Genomic DNA, 20423 nt, shown 5'->3' on the forward strand with positions numbered 1-20423 from the left:
GGTACTTGCAAATAATGTGCTATTTTCCTGCTGAGTGTATATTATCATCATGAAGATGTTTATGTCCTTGTAGACTCTACAATTATGTGCTCGTCTGTCAATGGCCATTCAAAATTGTTGGAAACCTTTTATTTATTCATTGACGAAAACTTTTGAAGTTTACAGACGAAAACATTTTGAGGATTGTCGACTAAATCTACACGAAATCTGTCTGAGTTTTTTCGTTGACTAAAACTAGACGAAGACGAACACGTTTTGAAATCACTAAAATATGACTAATAATAATAAGTATTTTCGTCCAAAAGACTAAGACTACGACAAAAATTTAAAGGGCTGGTAACAACAACACTAGAAAAGAGTGAGTATATGCACAGCAATACAGTGAGCTTAGCCACAAAGGCATTCATATGACTTGATTTGATCAGACAGCTCCTCGGAAAATCTAGTATATTTATCTGGTGGTGCTACTGATAGACCACCATAACTCTTCAGAAGATGACAGGGTCAAGAAGGCTAGAGACCCTGACCTTTTATGGCCCCTGCAGCCACCGCTAGTGAATCCTTTTAAACATACTTTATCCATGTATGCATTGTGAGTGTCTGAGTGCTAATGTGCTCGTGTGATCAGCCAGCTGCTTTATGCGCCTTGACCTTTAGAGGACCAATAAATAAGACGGGCCATGGCGTGACCTTTCATCAGGGGAAGTTTCCTCTCTGAGCCGAGAGTTCAGGGGTCAGCATTTGAGGAAGTGTAGAGGTAAATTGTCTGAGCGGCTGTGGTTAGCCAAAACACTTACGGAATTGAATCTGTAGAGGATGTTGTACAGCAACAATTTGCTACATTTATCATGGTCAAGTTATTTCAAATTTGAGTTGGATGAGAAACTGGTGTTATGAGGTAATAACTTCGAGTATGTTTTAGACCATTGGGTTGTAAAAATAACAGTTCTCACCAGGATTCACACGCTTGCTAAAATTGGTGCCTTTTCAGCAAGCCTAAAAAGGGGATTCAAATTTCTGGAGAATAATAACAAACACTACCACTCCAAGAGGAATTCTAAAGCATCCAGTAGATATGTTTACAAAACGATAGTCAATGGACACATTCGCATTATGGCTTGTTGTCAGATTTTGTCCCGTATGCACTTTGGGTAACCACGGAGGGGGATACCTAATCATGTGAAAAATGATAGACTGGCACGAATGCTCTCTATCTTACGTCTCAAGGCTTTCTCATGAAATAAAAACACAGCATTCCCAGGTGATGTGTTTTTAAAACCATCCAGCTTCAGGCAGACTTCTCCCAAAAAACAGAAACCAGCAGCACAAACACAGAAAAGCAGAGCACCTAGCATCAACATAAGAGACCCCCCTCGACTTCAGTGATTGACGGGGGAGCTGGTTGACTCACATAATCGTGGAAGGCCTTGGCCTCGCTGGAATGTTCGCATGTCTCCCTCCGGTCCGGGGCGGCGCAGTACAGATCCCAGAATACGCTGCGAGAAAAAAAGGGGTGTTAAACATTGACAAACATGCTCATACAGTATGTGTTTAAGTCATCTAATAGAGACAAGCGCGCAGATGAATAGACAGTGTAGCAACAATAACGCTGTGATTCATCGACGCTTTGTGTTTTTTTTCTCTTTGTGTGTCACTTTGACAACTAAACAAAGTGGGACAGGTTCATGCTCCAGTGTACCTTTTTGTTACGCGCACATAAAAAGTAGAGATTAATATAGCAGCCAAAACAAAAGACGATCATCCGCCGCACTGGGACGCTCTTGTCAGTACCTTCTTAGGCTTATTTATTAAGTGCAATCAGAGTTTCATGTTCCCGTCATGCAAACAGACACACATTAAAGGAAAAGCTGAATGTATTAAAAAGGCACAGCAGATATTGTATCATGCGCTTAATATAATGGCATTTGGCAAAGATAAGACATAAAACTGAAAATAACAAACAATTCCTCTGCACACCAGGGAACACAAACGGCTTAGATGTAACATTTAATTGAATTTCATAACTGTGATCGAAGCTAATGTAATACCACTGTTAACACAAACACACACTCGTATTCTGTGTGTTTTTTTAAAGTATATCCACTCCACAAACATGCTTAGCTCAATTGACGTTTTATCACATAAGTATTTCAAATAATCATTTTTGACGAAATTAGTCAGGTTGCATTGTACATAAAAAGACTTAAAATAAAAAAAATATTCTTTCAGCTTGTTGTATTCTCCAAAATCATTTTCATCATACTCACTTTTTTTATCTATTGTATTAATTCATTTTATATAAACCAAGTATTAAGTATCAGTCTTTTTCCTACTACGTGGTATGCAAAAAAAAAAAAAAGTCCCCAGACAGGAAGCAGAAAAGGGTCACCTAATGTCCCACCCTGCCTGGCCTTACAACCCGCAATATCGACCAATCAGCTGCGATCGAGTTACTTAGTGTCCAATCAGCCGTTGCAATATTAGTTCATTAGCACCAATCCTATGTCTCTGGGGGTCCAGGAGGGGTCCCGCTCTAAGCAGGCCCTTAATTACTACACCGAGATCAAGTACCTGGTAAGTCGGTCTCATTCTTGTCCAATTGATTTTCAATGTCCAACTGTTGAGCAAGAGGAAATAGGTTGTGTTGTTTAAAAATAGTTCCAAATAAGTACTATTCTGTGGGTCTGTCAGGCCTGATAAAGCCTTCTACAGATGTCCTTAACCCTTTAAAGCAGGGGTCCCCAAACTACGGCCCACGGGCCGTATTCGGCCCGCCTCCACATTTGGTCCGGCCCGCTGAACAATACCAGAGAGCATTTTGATTTTTTTTTTTTCCCCAATAGTGTTATTTATTTCCTGGCTTTTTTTCTGTGAAGAACCCAGAGAGGGTTATTTGGTTATTATCTATCTAATCAATAGTCTTATTGTTGGAAAGCCTCATTGCATGTTTGTGCTTTAGTTTAATTGTTACTACGCTGGCCCTTTAAGAAAAGCGACGCGTGCACGAGTCACTTTCTCTCCTCCCTTCATTGGCGCGCATGAGTTACTGTCTCTCCACCCTTCACTGCCAGAGTACACTAGTCACTTTTTCCTCCTTTCACTTCCTGCGGTTCATTCCTCAAGCTGCCGTCCTGTTTAGTGGCAATCCAAGTGTTGTGTGCGAATGAGAGAGGTGGGTATATTGCAGAATTGTGCCTTGGCAGTGCATAAACACGTTTGGCAGATGAGTTACCTGCATAGGGTCCCTGGTAGTCGTTAGCCGCCACGAGCAAACCGCTAGCCGCTGTGTACTAACCATTAGCCGCTAGCACTAATCCCTAATGCTAATCGTTGGCCCCTTTGGCTACATGGTGGAGGCTGAATTTTGTTTGTTGCCAATTCACTTATCTAAATTGTTAGTTATTTTCCTGCTTAATGTGTAAGTTCATTATTGTGAATGATTAGCATTGTATGCATTATGTAAGCAGTGTATTTCATTTATATTATATTTAATGTTGTTCCTGGTAATTTAGATATGTTTATAATACAGTATATATTTATAGGTTTTATATATTATATTAATGACATGTTATATGGTTATCTTGTATTCACAGAAACCACAATACAACAAAATAAATCTCATACTCCTTTCATCATCATTAAAGGAAACAAATAAATCCTGAACGTCCCCTGTTGATTCTCTGATCGGAGTCACAACTCCATAGCGTCGCCGGCTTTATACCACACACCCACAGAGGGATCCCCAGCCAAATTAACCCTCTTTTTTAGTTATTATTATTTATTATTATTATTATAATATAATATATTATTATTTTATTTACTTTTGTTCCGTAAAGAATCCAAAAAGGGTTATTTGATTGTGGCTTTCTGAAAAACAATACATTTTTACATTCAGCCACTCCTGCAATCGTCACACTTTTTCTGTTACTAACTGACCCCGGCCTCTCATCAGAGAAGGGACAAGTTATGTGGCCCCAACAGGAAAAAGTTTGGGGACCCGTGCTTTAAAAGAAACCCTTTTAACTCATTGGCTGCCATTGACGTCGCAACATCTCCGGCAGCGAATGATTGCTGCCATCTCCACCAGTCAAAATGGATTGGAGATCTAGCGCCGTCAATGGCCATTAAACATGAGCACCGACAGCCACACCTCCTAGTTTAAAATGAATTGGACGTCAAGCATTGTCAATGGTAGGCAATGAGTTAAAAACTGTTAAATTTAAAAAATATTAATAACTAGGGCTGTCAAAATTATCGCGATAACGGGCGCTAATTAATTTTTAAAAATTAATCACGTTAAAATATTTGAGGTATTTGTTATGTTACAATATGGATCCAAACACAGACTTTGAAATTAGAAGTATTTATTACAAAAAACGAGAACAAAGGGAGCACGCCAAAGTAACGCGAGTAAGAAAATACAACTGAGAGAGCACGCTAAGTAACGCGGGTAAGAAAATACAACAGAGAGCACGCTAGAAAACGCGGGTCAGAAAATACAACTGAGAGAGCACGCTAGAAAACGCGAGTAAGAAAATACAACTGAGAGAGCACGCCAAAATGGCGTGAATATAACAGTACAAAATTATAATTACAAAATCCCAATAAAATACAAAGGTAAATGAGATCAAACCAGAACACGATCGAAGAATGTCGGGAAGCACCAAGGGTGACGATGAGCACACAGCGGTAAGCAAAGCAGGTAACAAGCAAATGCAATAGTCCGACACTCGCAGACGGTGACAGGAGTCCTTAAATAATGAGCGCTCCAAATGTGCCACAGGTGTGCAGCACAGCCCCGCCCATCCAGCTGCATAATGTGCTGGAAAGGAAAGAAAAGAACTGAGAAGGCACATAAACATGACAGAACCCCCCCCTCAACGGACGCCCCCTGGCGGACCACCTGGTTTCAACGGATGGAGGGAGTGGAAATCCCGCAGAAGTGACGGGTCGAGAATCCAGGAGCGGGGTACCCAGGAACGTTCCTCAGGGCCGTAACCTTCCCAGTCGACCAGGTACTGCACCCCCCTACCCCTCTTCCTGGAATCGAGAATGACACGCACCGTGTACACTGGTCCACCGTCGACTATGCGAGGAGCAGGAGGAGGCACTGGCGGAGGGTTCAGAGGACAGGTGGAGACAGGCTTGAGCAGCGAGACGTGGAAAACGGGGTGAATCTTCATCGAGCTGGGAAGCTTCAGCCTGACTGCGACAGGGTTCACCACAGAGTCCACCGCGAAAGGGCCCACGAATCTAGGGCCTAGCTTCTTAGAAGTCCCAGCAAGGCGTAAATCCCGCGCCGACAGCCAGACCATCTGGCCCGGACGATAAGCTGGAGCGGGTCTCCTATGGCGATCAGCAATCAGACGGTTGCGGGCTGCCGTGCGGACAAGTGCCGCCCTAGTGTCTCTCCAGACCCTATGGGCTCTCCGCAGGTGCACCTGGACAGATGGCACAACGACCTCGGCCTCCTGAGACGGGAATAGCGGCGGCTGGAACCCATATGCGGTCATGAAAGGTGACCTCCCGGTGGCTGAGCAAACGAGGGTGTTGTGAGCGTACTCCACCCAAGGGAGGTGTGAAGACCAGGAAGCTGGGTGCAGGTGACAGACGCAACGGAGGGCGGCCTCCAGCTCCTGGTTGACCCGTTCAGTCTGCCCGTTGGACTGTGGGTGGTAACCAGAAGACAAACTTGACGTGGCCCCCAAGGCTTTGCAGAACGCTGCCCAAACCCGGGAGACAAACTGGGGGCCCCTGTCGGAGACGAGGTCACACGGGATGCCATGAGTCCGAAACACGTGCGTTACCAGCAAGTCAGCGGTTTCCAGAGCCGAAGGCAACTTTGGGAGAGCGACGAAGTGTACCATCTTGGAGAATCTGTCCACCACTGTCAAGATGACGGAATGACCCCTGGAGCGTGGAAGGCCAGTGATGAAGTCAAGTGCAACATGGGACCAAGGGCGAGATGGAACAGGCAAGGGACGCAAGAGTCCTGCTGGAGCACGGTGGACTGCCTTGCCCCGAGCGCAGACGGAGCAAGCAGAAACATAGTCCATGACGTCCTTTCTCATACCTGGCCACCAAAATTTTTGGGAAAGTAGGAAGAATGTGCGGGACACACCCGGGTGGCAGGCGAACTTTGAAGTGTGACTCCACTTCAGCACTGCTGCACGCTGAGCAACCGGAACAAATAGCCTGCCAGCAGGACAGCCTCCAGGCACCTTAACGCCTTGCAGGGCCTCTTCCACAAGCCGTTCGACCTCCCAGCGTAGCGCGCCGACTATCAGGTTTCCAGGAACAACAGGCTCCTCCGAAGGCTCCTCCCCCGCTGGCTCATGAAGCCTTGAAAGTGCATCGGGCTTCCCGTTTCTTGAACCTGGACGGTAAGTGATCACGTAGTTGAATCGCGTCAGGAGTAATGCCCAACGGGCCTGGCGTGAGTTGAGACGCTTGGCGGCCCGAAGGTATTGCAGGTTCTTGTGGTCGGTAAGTATTTGGAACGGTACCTCTGTGCCCTCCAACCAGTGCCTCCATTCCTGCAAAGCCTGGACTATAGCGAGCAGCTCCCTGTTGCCCACATCGTAATTCGCCTCGGCAGGGGTGAGGCGGCGGGAGTAGAAGGCACAGGGGTGCAGTTTCTGGTCGACTGAAGACCTCTGGGACAGGATTGCCCCCACTCCGGAACTCGACGCGTCAACCTCGACCACAAAAGGAAGATCTGGGTCAGCATGGACAAGGACGGGCGAGCTCGTGAATGCCCGTTTAAGACTTACGAATGCGGCCTCTGCCACTGGAGACCACACAAAGGGGCGTTTGTTAGAGGTCAGCCTGGTCAGGGGCTCAGCCCTCATACTATAATTTTGGATAAAACGCCTATAAAAATTGGCAAACCCAAGGAATCTTTGTAATTGCTTACGTGAAGTGGGAGTCGGCCATTCTGCTACTGCCTTAATTTTAGCTGGGTCAGGTCGTAGCTGCCCTTTTTCCACAATAAAACCAAGAAACTGGATTGACCCTTGGTGGAACTCACACTTTTCAGCTTTGACAAACAGTTTATTTTCTAGTAGTCTTTGCAGAACCATGCGGACATGTTGGTGATGTTCCTGCAGGCTTCTAGAAAATATCAGAATGTCATCTAAATAAACAAAACAGAACACATTTAGCATGTCACGCAATATATCATTTATGAGGCTCTGAAAAACAGCAGGTGCGTTAGTTAGGCCGAAAGGCATGACCAGGTACTCGAAATGCCCGAGCGGGGTTTTGAAAGCGGTTTTCCACTCGTCTCCCTCACGAATCCTGACTAAGTGGTAAGCGCTGCGCAAGTCTAATTTGGTGAATATTGTGGCTGATTTCAACGGAGCAAAAGCCGAATCCAACAACGGCAGCGGATATTTATTTTTGATAGTGATCTCGTTGAGACCCCGATAGTCGATACACGGCCTAAGACCCCCATCTTTTTTGCCGACGAAGAAAAACCCCGCCCCCAAAGGAGAAGATGACGGGCGAATAAGGCCAGCAGCCAAGGAAGAGGAGATGTATTCCCTCATTGCCTCTTGTTCCGGTTTAGAGACCTGGTATAATCTAGAGCTAGGCAACGCGGCATTAGGCAATAATTCAATTGCACAGTCGTACGGACGGTGCGGTGGCAGGGTCTTGGCACGCTCTTCGCTAAAAACGTGCTGGAGGTCATGATATTCGGCCGGAACATTCTCCAAATTGACCGGCTCGATGGCCGCCTGCGTTTGACCAGGAAGTAAACATGCAGAACGTAAGCAGTGCGCATAACAAAATGAGCTCCACGTCACTACTTGTGTCTTGGCCCAATCAATATTAGGGTTATGCACTTTTAACCAGGGGAGCCCAAGTACAACTGGAGCCGACTTGCACGGCATCACTAAAAAACTACGGATCTCAAAATGATTACCGGAAAGCTTTGTTTTGAGCGGAGGCGTAATAAATCTCACGTCCGCCAGGGGTCGCCCATCGAGATCTAAAACCTTTTTAGGCCGAGCTAGTTTTATCAACGGACATTTAAGAGCGTCAACAACACTTCGGTCTATAAAGCAGTCATCCGCCCCCGAATCAACTAAAGCAGTAAACCTAAAATTAATCCCACTATATGACACCTCTCCCGGCAGTTGCAGTCTCAAATCACCTCGAGGGTGTATTGGTTCATTTAATTTGTCGCGAGGCAACTCGTTCGATGGACTGCGGTCATGCCTGAATCTCGTTCCCCCTCGGGCGAGGGGAGCCCCAGCGGCCGAAGATCCGAGGCGACCTGAAGGGATCGCGTCACAGGCGGCGACATGGTGCCCCGGCAAGCCGCAGTACAGACACAAACCCGTTGTCATCCGTCTCCGTCGCTCCGCTGCAGAAAGACGACCGCCACCGAGTCGCATAGGCTCCACTCCTGTCGAGCCTGGTCCCCGCGTCGGCGTGGAGACAAATGACGGCTCGACGAAGCCATCTGCACGGTCCGCTGTCGGGCCGCCCCGCGGCGAAGGCCAACGACGTCCCCGAGTCTCCATGGCTCGTTCCCTCTCGCGCTCCTTCAGACGATTGTCCAAAAGCACGGACAGAGAAATCAGGTCCTCCAGACCCGATGAATCATCCCGGGCCGCCAACTCATCTTTGACAGCAGGCGACAGCCCCCGCCGAAAAATACCACACAGAGCCGTTTCGCCATAACCGCACTCCGCGGCCAAAATGCGGAACTGAATGGAGTAGTCCGCCACAGACAGATCGCCTTGAAAAAAATCCAGCAGGCGGCTGCCTGCCTCCTTGCCTTTAACCGGATGGTCAAAAACCCTCATAAACTCAGTCTTAAAAGTCTCGTATGACTGACGGATCGTGGGTGTAGAGTTGCTTACCGCCATGGCCCACGTAGCAGCTTTACCGGCGAGGAGACTCATGGCATATGCTACACGGGAGCTATCACTCGCAAATGTGTATGGCTGTTGGTCAAAAACAAGGGAGCACTGGTGCAAAAATTGTCGGCAAGCACCGGGTTCTCCCTCATATCGATGGGGGTGTGGCAACACCGGCTCCCGAAAGGACGCCGGCGGACCCATCGAAGAGGGAGGGAGCTGATCGGGCGCCACCGCAGCGTCAACTATGCCACAAGACTGTGAAGGTGACGTCATCTTTTCTACTCCTGTAATTAGCGAGCCGATCGCGTTTGCTAGTTCACGCAGTGACTGTTCGTGCTGGCTGATCACGTGACCGTGACAGGCGATTACACGACGAGTACTTTCAGAATCTGTGGGATCCATGGTCGGACTATTCTGTTATGTTACAATATGGATCCAAACACAGACTTTGAAATTAGAAGTATTTATTACAAAAAACGAGAACAAAGGGAGCACGCCAAAGTAACGCGAGTAAGAAAATACAACTGAGAGAGCACGCTAAGTAACGCGGGTAAGAAAATACAACAGAGAGCACGCTAGAAAACGCGGGTCAGAAAATACAACTGAGAGAGCACGCTAGAAAACGCGAGTAAGAAAATACAACTGAGAGAGCACGCCAAAATGGCGTGAATATAACAGTACAAAATTATAATTACAAAATCCCAATAAAATACAAAGGTAAATGAGATCAAACCAGAACACGATCGAAGAATGTCGGGAAGCACCAAGGGTGACGATGAGCACACAGCGGTAAGCAAAGCAGGTAACAAGCAAATGCAATAGTCCGACACTCGCAGACGGTGACAGGAGTCCTTAAATAATGAGCGCTCCAAATGTGCCACAGGTGTGCAGCACAGCCCCGCCCATCCAGCTGCATAATGTGCTGGAAAGGAAAGAAAAGAACTGAGAAGGCACATAAACATGACAGTATTTAACGCACATGCCCCGCTCAAACAGATTAAAATGACAGCACAGTGTCATGTGCACTTGTTACTCGTGTTTTTTGATGTTTTGTCGCCCTCTGCTTGCGCTTGGGTGCGAAGTGTTTCAGCACCATTGTGGCATTATTGACATCAACAATGGCGAGCTACTAGTTCATTTTTTGATTGAAAGTTTTACAAATTTTATTAAAACGAAAACATTAAGTGGGGTTTTAATATAACATTTCAATAACTTGTGCTAACATTTATCTTTTAAGAACTACGAGTCTTTCGATCCATGGATCGCTCTAACAGAATGTTAATAAAGTTAATGCCATCTTGTTGATTTATTGTTATAATAAACAAATACAGTACTTACAAGTGGGGAGAACAAGTATTTGATACACTGCCGATTGTCTTGGTTTTCCCACTTGCAAAGCATGTAGAGGTCTGTAATTTGTATCATAAGTTCTCTTCAACTGTGAGGGACGGAATCTAATACAAAAAACCAGAAAATCACGTTGTATGAGTTTTAAATAATACATTTGCATTTAATTGCATGAAATAAGTATTTGATACATCACAAAAATCTAACTTAATATTTGGTACAGAAACCTTTGTTTGCTATTACAGATACCAAACATTTCCTGTAGTCCTTGACAAGGTTTGCACACACTGCAGCAGGGATTTTGGCCCACTCCTCCATGTAGATCTTCCCCAGAGCCTTCAGGTTTTGGGGCTGCTGCCGGGCAACACGGACTTCCAGCTCCCTCCAAAGATTTTCTATCGGGTTCAGATCTGGTGACTGGCTAGGCCACTCCAGGACCTTAAGATGCTTCTTACGGAGCCACTCTTTAGTTGCCTTGGCTGTGTGCTTTGGGTCGTTGTCATGCTGGAAGACCCAGCCACGACCCATCTTCAGGGCTCTCACTGAAGGAAGGAGGTTGTCAGCCAAGATCTGGCGATACATAGCCCCATCCATCCTCGCCTCAATACGATGCAGTCGTCCTGTCCCCTTGGCAGAGAAGCAGCCCCAAAAAATGATGTTTCCTCCTCCATGTTTCACGGTTGGGATGGGGGTCTTGGGGTTGTACTCATCCTTCTTTTTCCTCCAAACACAACAAGCCTAGTTTAGACCAAAAAGTTCAATTTTGGTCTCATCCGACCATATGACCTTCTACCATTGCTCCTCTGGATCATCCAGATGGCCAGCGGGACCTTGCGTGCACTGTAGGATTTTAATCCATGATGGCGTAATGTGTTTTAGATGGTTTTCTTCGAGACTGTGGTTCCAGCTCTCTTCAGATCATTGACCAGGTCCTGCCGTGTAGTTCTGGGCTGATCCCTCACCTTCCTCATGATCATTGATGCCCCACGAGGTGAGATCTTGCATGGAGCCCCAGAACGAGGCAGATTGACCGTCAACTTGAACTTCTTCCATTTTCTAATAATCGCTCCAACAGTTGTTACCTTCTCACCAAGCTGCTTGCTTATTTTCCTGTAGCCCATCCCAGCCTTGTGCAGGTCTATTATTTTATCCCTGATGTCCTTACACAGCTCTTTGGTCTTGGCCATTGTGGAGAGGTTGGAGTTTGTTTGTTTGAGCATGTGAACAGGTGTCTTTTATCCAGGTAACAAGTTCAAATAGGTGCAGTTACTTCCGGTAATGAGTGGAAAACAGGAGGGGTTCTTAAAAAAGAACTGAGAGCCAAAATATTTACTAGTTGGAAATGTATCAAATACTTATTTCATGCTGTTAAATACAAATTTATTATTTAAAAATGATACAATGTTATTTTCTGGATTTTTGTATTGAATTCCGTCCCTCACAGTTGAAGAGAACTTATGATACAATTTTCAGACCTCTACATGGCTTGCAAGTGGGAAAACCAGCAAAATTGGCAGTGTATCAAATACTTGTTCTCCCCACTGTATGTACAGTATGTTGAATGTATATATCCGTCTTGTGTCTTATCTTTCCATTTCAACAATAATTTACAGAAAAATATGGCATATTTTATAGATGGTTTGAAATGCTATTAATTACGATTAATTAATTCTTGAGCTGTGATTAACTCGATTAAAAATTTTAATCGTTTGACAGCCCTAATAATAATATAGAAATTGACTGTACAGTAACCGAAGAGTAGTTCTGCTTTTATTCATATTCATTTGATTAATTTTATTTTATTATCATTTTCTTCATTTATAATAGTATTACTTTGTGAAAAAAATATATACAAATAATATATGATAAATGCAGTGAGGAGCAAAAGTATTTGCACTCCTTGTGATTTTGCAAGTCCACCCACTTAGAAAATACGTAGAGGTCTGAAATTTCAATCATAGATACATTTCGACTAATGGAGATGTAATCCACTCACGTTGTATGATTTTTAAATAATTTATTTGTTATTTACTCAGGTACATAAGTATTTGTACCCCTGAGAATCAGCATCAGCAATAATTATCACACTCAAAGAGTTGTCAGTCTACCTTGAAAAAATAAAAGTCCACCTTTACCCCATGAGTAATCACCCACCCACCACCCGTTTGAGCTCATAATTGTCACCTGCGCACCCAGAGTCAGTCATAATCCAACTGCTACCATGGGCAAGAACAGAGAGCTTTTGAAAGACACCAGAGAGAAAATTGTTGAGCTCCACAAAGCTAGAAAAGGTTTTGGGACAATTGGAAAGCAGCTTGGTGAGAATAATGAGAATAAAACAACAGTTGCAGCAATTGTTAGAAAATGGAAAAGGCTAAACGTGACTGATAATCTAACTCGGACTGGGGCTCCATGTAAAATCTCTCCTCGTGGGGCATCACCCATGATGAGAAAAGTGAGGGCTCAGCCTAGAACTACACGGCAGGAGCTGGTCAATGATCTAGAGTTGGATGAACAGTTTCAAAGGCTACTGCCAGAAGAACACTACAGTGCAATGATTTAAAAATCATGCATTGCTCACAAGGTTCCCCTGTTGAAGCCAGTACATGTGAAGGCACGTCTGAAGTTTGCCATGGACCATCTGAATGATGCAGAGGGGTCATGGGAGAAAGTCATGTGGTCAGATGAGACCAAAGTAGAACATTTTGGTGCAAACTTTACTTGCAGAGGATGAATGGTGAAATGTTTCGTCAGATTTTGAGCCACAACCTCCTTTTCCCAGGCAGAGACTTGAAGATGAGTCGTGGCTGGATCTTTCAACATGACAATGATCCAAAGCACACAACCAAGCTGACCAAGGAGTGGCTGCGTAAAAAGCATATCAGCGTCTGGAGTGGGCTAGCCAGACCCCAGACCTTAATCCAATTGTAAATCTTTGGATGGAGCTGAAACTTCGTGTTTCTCAACGGCAGCCCCGAAACCTGACAGATCTAGAAAATATTTATGTGGAGGAATGGGCCAAAATCCCTGTTTCCATTTGTGAAAACCTGGTGAAGAACTACAGAAAGCATCTGACCTCTGTAAATCCAAACAAAGGCTTCTGCACTAAATATTAGCACTGATTTTCTTAGGAGTACAAATAATCATGAACCCCAGTAAATTATAATTATTAAATAAATTATTTTTAAAAATCATACAATGTGAGTTCCAGATTTTTTTTTACATTATATCTCTATAATTGGATATGCATCTATGATTGAAATTTCAGACCCGTACCTATTTTCTAAGTGGGTGAACTTGCAAACTCACAAGAGATGCAAATACTTCTGCTCCTCACTGTAAATACAATAATTATTAATAGCAAAAAATATATGTACACTATATTTAAATATAATTGAGTCCTGATGTCCACATACAGTTTGTGGACATCATGTGGGCCACACTTACAAGTCCCGAAATGTTATATCCACTTACAGTATCTGAATGCTAGGTCTTTATCGGGTGAAGGTTTTGTTTTTTTATTTACTATAAATAGTCACTTGTCCCAAAAAATAAAATGAAATAATTATATGTCCATGTTTATGCTGTGACACGAATGGATATCCCATGAATTCCTTCCAGCATGCCCCCCCAAAAACAAGACCGTTTGTAATGTAGTTTTAATCACAAAACTCGCACTTAGTGACATTGTATTTTCTAAAAGCATACAACATAATTGAATAAATTGTCAAGAATGTAATAGTTATTGCAACATTTTTGCTATAATTCAATTGACATTGTTCTGTTCCTTCTGGTGTATGCTTCCCAGCCACCTGGAGGTGGTATAATGCAGACATACTGCCATGGATGAAGACAGTCAGTATAAGTAGGCTGAAGATAAAAGAGTTGTTTTTCCAGGTGATAAAAAATATTGTTATATTATAAGCCTATGTTTCTTTACCATTTTTTTTCTCATCTATCCTGTGCATATAAGGGGCAAAACACACAGGAAGCAATGTCGCTCGCGTTCAATACATTTTCAATGGAATGAGCACGACGTGACGAAAATCGCCAACCCTCTTGCGCCGTAGCGACACGCGACGTTCGTGCACGTGAAATTTCGCGCTCGTACAGGTACACGTGCACACGCGGCGGACCAGCAACACTATATAAGAAAATAGGAAATGGTCTATTTCTGTCGCCTAACACTACAACCAATCAGCAACAGCTTTATATATCGATAAATGACCTGCGAGGACACTGGCCAACCCACAAATTGGCATCCAAATGCCACACTTTGTCAACATTGGGGGTAAAAAAACAAAAAAACTCTCAACATTGCTCGTCACTAGCAAAAAAAAAAAAAAAGTCAATATGGAGGAGCGTATCATTTTAGCAGTGTTCGTGAGATCAGTACATACTTTATGATACCTTTCGGCACGATTTCCAGGGCATAAATAAAAAAGCAGCAGTACGGGAAGTTGTTGGTGCTCAGAAAAGACGCTGTTGCTTGCCGCTGGAGTCGCATCGCACCCAGTGTCTTGGCTTTCAGCTCAATGGCGATGACTTTCCCATTTCGCCATCGCTCATCGCCTCCCGATGGTTTTGCCCCTGACACCTTGACACTGATATTTTTTTATCAGCGTTTAGCTTTTTTAGTTAGCATAAAGCTAAACAGAATGTGGTTGGGCAAGCCAATGTGATTGTTTTAAACTCACAAAGTGAAATTCTCTTTATTTTGTGTTTAGTCTTATGGTAAACTTGTGTGTCTGTGAGTGGCTATAAAGAGTTTGAAGTCCTTTTTCTCATTATCCACCGAACTCTTGCTCGTTATGAAGTGAGGATTTCTTGCTCTCTTCTCCAAGCCTCCCTTATAATTCATGCAGTTATTGTGTGTGTGTCATAGGTCGCTTAACTCATTCACTCCCAGCCATTTTCACCAGAGCAAGGCCCTTCGCTCCCGGCCGTTTTACTGGATTTTGACTGATTTTGCAAGGCCCACAGAAAATTCTGTTCTATTGCTGTATAAACATGGAACCCACCCAAAGAAAGATTAGACTCTCTTTTTCAGCAGATACAAAAGTAGGTTCATATCTTTTTCGATTCTTTAGAAATCAGCATTAGAAAATAGCTTAGTTTGAGCAATTTTCCAATTTCTGATGAAAAAACTGAGAAATTGAGCTTTTTGTGAAAGCTTACATTTCAAACGTAACTTTGACTTTAACACAGCTATTTTTTGCTTGAGTTACATCCAAAACATCCAAATGTTTTTCTTTTACAAAATATAAAGAACAAGACAAATAGAGCTTTTGATCGCAAAGTAACAATTTATTTACACATAACTGACTGAGAGATGACGCTGTTGTGGCCGAGATGACGCTGTTGTCGCCGCTTTAGCCGGGTTAACTTTTCCCTAATCGTTGCCTGTCTCATGATGTTTTTTGAGTCTCTGCGGGGTCTGCTCGGCGAGCCCGCTGCACTGGTGGTCCCGGTCGTTCTGCTCGGTCGTCCAGCGCCTGGCATCCCGGGCGTCCTCTCGGTTGTTCTGCTCGGTCGTCCGCCGCCTGGCATCATTCCGCCAACGCTCCGACCGTGCAGCCCGGCCGTTCGTTGCTGTTGAATCGGGTTGCGGGTCTTACAAAATGCGCTACTGCCCTCCAGTGGCCAGTTTTATTGCTGTAAAATGGATTTTCAGCTTTGTGCTTTGGAGCTCAATTGAATTAGGACCCAGAGATGTCTTTTATGAAAAAAAAAAAAAACGTGAAAGATGTATAAATACGTCTTTGGGACACTGAAACAATTAAAAATAGAGCTTATTTATACGTTTTTGGGAGCAAATGAGTTAAAGACATAGGCAGATAAACAATTTACTCATTTGTCTAGCAGGCACGTAGTCCAGAGACGTAAATATTTGTATACGAATAATTAAAAATTACATTTTCCAATAATATGTCCTCCTTTCGACTGTGCAGTTTATAGATGCTCAATGATGGTCACAATCTGACTCTGGGTCTGACTCTCAAATATGAATAAATTGGAATTCAAGCAGCGTCCCAGGAGAGATTACATTCGACCTCAAACTTTCCACTGTATCTCTGAGCTTTTCTTCTTTCAATTCATTTTGATGACATGTTATTTGAGGGCAATTTGAACAAAACAGGTTCCAAAATCAAAGTTCCAAAAATAAAAGGCATTAAAAAAACAGCACTTTCCAACCTTTAGCACTAACCTCTCAGACTTGTGACAATGTGAACTAAAATAGAAGTGGTAAGAGTATTTATAGATAAAACGACAGAGTTGGTGCCCTGAGGCGTTCAGCAAGCGCAGGGGTGCCCTCTAAGACAGAGAGCTTGACGAGCACATAAGCTGTGTGTGTATGTAAGTGTGTGCCTCACTTGACAATAAAGTCAGTGTACATTATCATATCTCTGTGTCGGTGTTAAAGAGATTGCTGCCGCGCCGGAGCAATGAGGGAGCCGCGACCATCGCAAATCCAATCAGCTCTCGAGGGAAATGAAAGGGGATGCGGAGGTTCAAGTTTGTTACAGAAAAAGATATACAAATAATACAGGTACATACATTGTGAAGGCTTTAAGGAGCAGTGATATAACATCTCTTGGCCTCTGAAGTCTTATATATATTGCCATTTGAACAGCTGACTTGAGGAATCTCATTGTCAGCCTCGCTGTATCATCTGACACTGGATCGACTTTCATTCTCCTGGTATTATTTGCGGACTTGAATGCATCCTTCTCTGCATGGAGGAGAGAAAAAACGAAAGGGGTGTCGTGGCTCTTGCTCAATGAGGGCACAAAAATCCAAAGAAAATGCCAACGGCAGCTAATGCTGCTGAACTGACTCGTACAATACGCCACGAATACGTGTGAGGCCTATTTTGTTTTTTTCACGCAGCTCAAAATTATCCGATACATCAACATTTGTAGTTAATCACCATCAGCTATTTGATAAGGAATCACACACCCTTGTAACAGTACAAGTTCTATCCAATTATCCAATCATTCCAATCTAATGATCCGATCTTTACAATCTTCTTTCTGAATCAAGGCTGGTAAAGCGATGTTATTTGATCTGCAAGGGAATAGGGAGGGGGGAGGTGCTTTTCCGCTCTTTTGAAGAGGTGATGCAAACATGTAGCTATAAGGTCTTTCATTTATTCCTTCAAAGCAGTAATAAAACTGGCCAAAAAAACTAACTAAACACCAACACATTGACAAAAAATAACAACAGGGGATTAGAATTCAGACATCCAGAAGACAATAACTGAAATTAAATGCCATCATGATAATTATTTGCAATTAACTGTGGTCAAACAGAGCCAGCGGTTACAATAGGGCTTTTGCGCTATAATAACACACGTAAACAAAGCCAGACACACAGCTTGGCAGGTCTGCACCATAATCCCTTCAACTATCTCGGTTAGCGGCGAGCTAGCACACAGCTAGCAAGAAACAGACATTTAAATTCAATAGGGTCGTAAATACTGAAGTCAAACTGCACAGGTGTAAATTCAGGACTCATGAGCAAGGTTGGCTTTATTCTCTTAAAGACACTTTATAGTAGACAAAGAGAACTAATTTCTAGGTTGACAGCCCTACCAATGCTAGTCATTGTGCTGACACAGTGACTCACAACACATGGGTTCCATATAGCTTTGATGTGCTGATGTGACAGATGTCACAACCTTGCTAGCTTAACGGCGCAACATTCTGCTAATCCTTCTCATCTATAGTTAATATGGTGGAAGGAGAAATGGCAACTTTGTTTCAGAACAGAGGGGGGAAATGCTTAACCTGAGTGATCAAAAAGGAAAAAAAAGGAAACTTTATCTTTATTTATTAAATATAATTTGTCCGAGAAGTAAGACTTTACCTTAAAGCAGGGGTCGGGAACCTAAGGCTCGCGAGCAAGATCTGGCTCTTTTGACAGCTGCATCTGGCTCACAGACAAATCTTTAACTCATTTGCTCCTAAAAACGTATAAATACGTTCAATTTTTAATTGTTTCAGTGTCCCAAAGACATATTTATAGGTCTTTTACATTTTTTTTCACAAGAGACATCTCTAGGTTCTGATGCAACTTAGCTCCACAGCACAATGCTGAAAGTCCATTTTAAAGCAATAAAACCGGCCACTGGAGGGCAGTAAATGTAGCGCATTTTGTCAGACCCGCAACCTGATTCAATGGAACGAACGGCTGGGCCGCACGGCCGGGGCGCCGGCGGAAGACGACCGAATAGACGACTAGGACGTCAGGCGCGGGAAGTCCGAGCAGGACGACCGGGACCACCAGTGTAGCAGACGATGCCGTTGAGTCTGTACTGCTCGCCGAGCACAGCCCGCGCCACCGTGCTCGGCCGCTCGCGTCCCCCGCTACCCTCCAGTGTCCCGCGACTCAGCCGGAAACGCGCACGGCCAAACCAGTCCCCCCCCCCAGGGGAAAGACAACATGCCCCACACAAGTTCACCAGGCGAACTCCGCCACGAGGTAGTGGTCACCACAAAAGAAAGACTCAAAAAAATCCATCTTGATGAGACAGGCGGTGATTGTTGTGTAGGCGGTGATTGTTGTGTATTTGTTACCCTTATAAATATTAGAATGATCAGGCCATTGTGGGTGAACACCGTGTAGCACGCGTCTTTAATCTCACTACTTTGCACTGCGCCGCACACATCAAACATACTCATATATTCCCCGCAGACCCAGACATGACATGTCAAACAAGGATGTGCTTCCCAGGGCGAACCAATGGATCTAGGATGACATAGATCATCCTATCAACATATTACAGTGATGAAGGAAAAGTTTACCCCGGCTGTCGCGGCCACAACAGCGTCATCTCTCAGTTCAATAGTTTAGTTATGTGTAAATAAATTGTTACTTTGCTATTAAAAACCCTAATTTCTAATAACAAATTTTAATAAAAGAGAACAATTGTGGCTTATTAGAGCCTACAAGTCTTTAAGTATGACGTTCCCTTTCAGTGAGACTTTACCTTAGTCTTGTCATCAGTCAATGGCGGCGCTAAAATAGATGAACCCCTATTCATGAACCTAATTAGAATGATTTTGGAATGACATAGTAAGCAAGGGTCATCAGAAAAATCCACACAACAATTGTAGGAGCACATGCAACCTGTAGATTTAAAACCCCAACCTCAGAGCTCAACGGCATATGTGCGAGCCACTGGTCCACTGTCCTAATCTTTTTTTAATTCCTTGAAAATTGTTCTCCTAACCATGTAAACACAGTATTGAACTGTGATGTATATGTTATATGCTTAATATTCCACTTCCAAACAAAGATATCCCAAACCAAGAACAGCAGAAAACTAGCTAATAATTTTCTGAGAAATTAATGTGATCCTCTGATTTAAATACATGTAGGCTCTAATAAACCACAGTTGTTCTCTTGTACTAAAATATGTTGTTAGAAACACATAAAATGTTAAATCAATGGCAATATTTAGTCCATATTTTGACCATTAGTTGGCGCCATGGTTTGCGGACTCACAGTGATGACATCATTGGCATCTTTCCGAATGTGTAGCGTGTTCAACAATTGCTTATTGCTGCCTAAACTCGCGAAGTAAAATGCCACGATGTGCTGCTTTTGGATGCAATTTCCAGTCAAATGGAAAAAAGGGGAGTAAAGTGAGTGGTCATGGTGGAATTATTATTTTTAGTGAACAAATGTGCATAAGTGGAAGCTTCTCCCCATTTTTGGTCCCTGTATGCATGTATCCTACCCAGAGGTTGCGCTAGACTTTTTCGTTGTCTGTCATTTTGACTGACAGGGTCATAAAAATCCGGTCATAATCTATTTTTACCCGTCACTTAAATTTTTAAAATGATGATAATGACATTGTGGTGACCCTTTGTTTGGCATAATTCACCTTCCGTACTTGTGTGTCCATTTGGCCGAGCGCGTTAGCGGCTACGACACAGTCACGTGACAAAGACACTTAAGAGCCGCGCGCGTTCCGGCTTGAATACAGAGTTCACAGAGAGCAGAAGGGCTACAGCGGCTGGACACAGCAATTCGAGCTAAAAAGACTCTTAACATTGCATACCGCTTCAACATATTCAATAGTATTTAGTTTTCATTCATTTTAAATTAATATTCTGTCTGAACAAGCTTCACAAAGAATCCACACCGTGCCATCACACATCAAGCAGATGAATATGTAACTTTTTCTCCGCAGTG

At 43.7% G+C, this 20423-nt stretch overlaps 1 protein-coding gene across 2 annotated transcripts in view; it reads right to left on the minus strand.

Annotated features, from left to right (window-relative positions):
- Nucleotides 1–20423, minus strand: part of ssbp4 (single stranded DNA binding protein 4) — a 258011-nt gene that overhangs the window by 186984 nt on the left and 50604 nt on the right. For both annotated transcript variants that reach the window (XM_057841125.1, XM_057841126.1), the window contains exon 4: nucleotides 1412–1496. In XM_057841125.1, coding sequence (XP_057697108.1) covers nucleotides 1412–1496 — 85 coding nt within the window. The remainder of the gene's footprint in view (nucleotides 1–1411; nucleotides 1497–20423) is intronic.

Source organism: Corythoichthys intestinalis, chromosome 7 (genome assembly GCF_030265065.1).
Source record: "Corythoichthys intestinalis isolate RoL2023-P3 chromosome 7, ASM3026506v1, whole genome shotgun sequence".
Classification (NCBI taxonomy): domain Eukaryota; kingdom Metazoa; phylum Chordata; class Actinopteri; order Syngnathiformes; family Syngnathidae; genus Corythoichthys; species Corythoichthys intestinalis.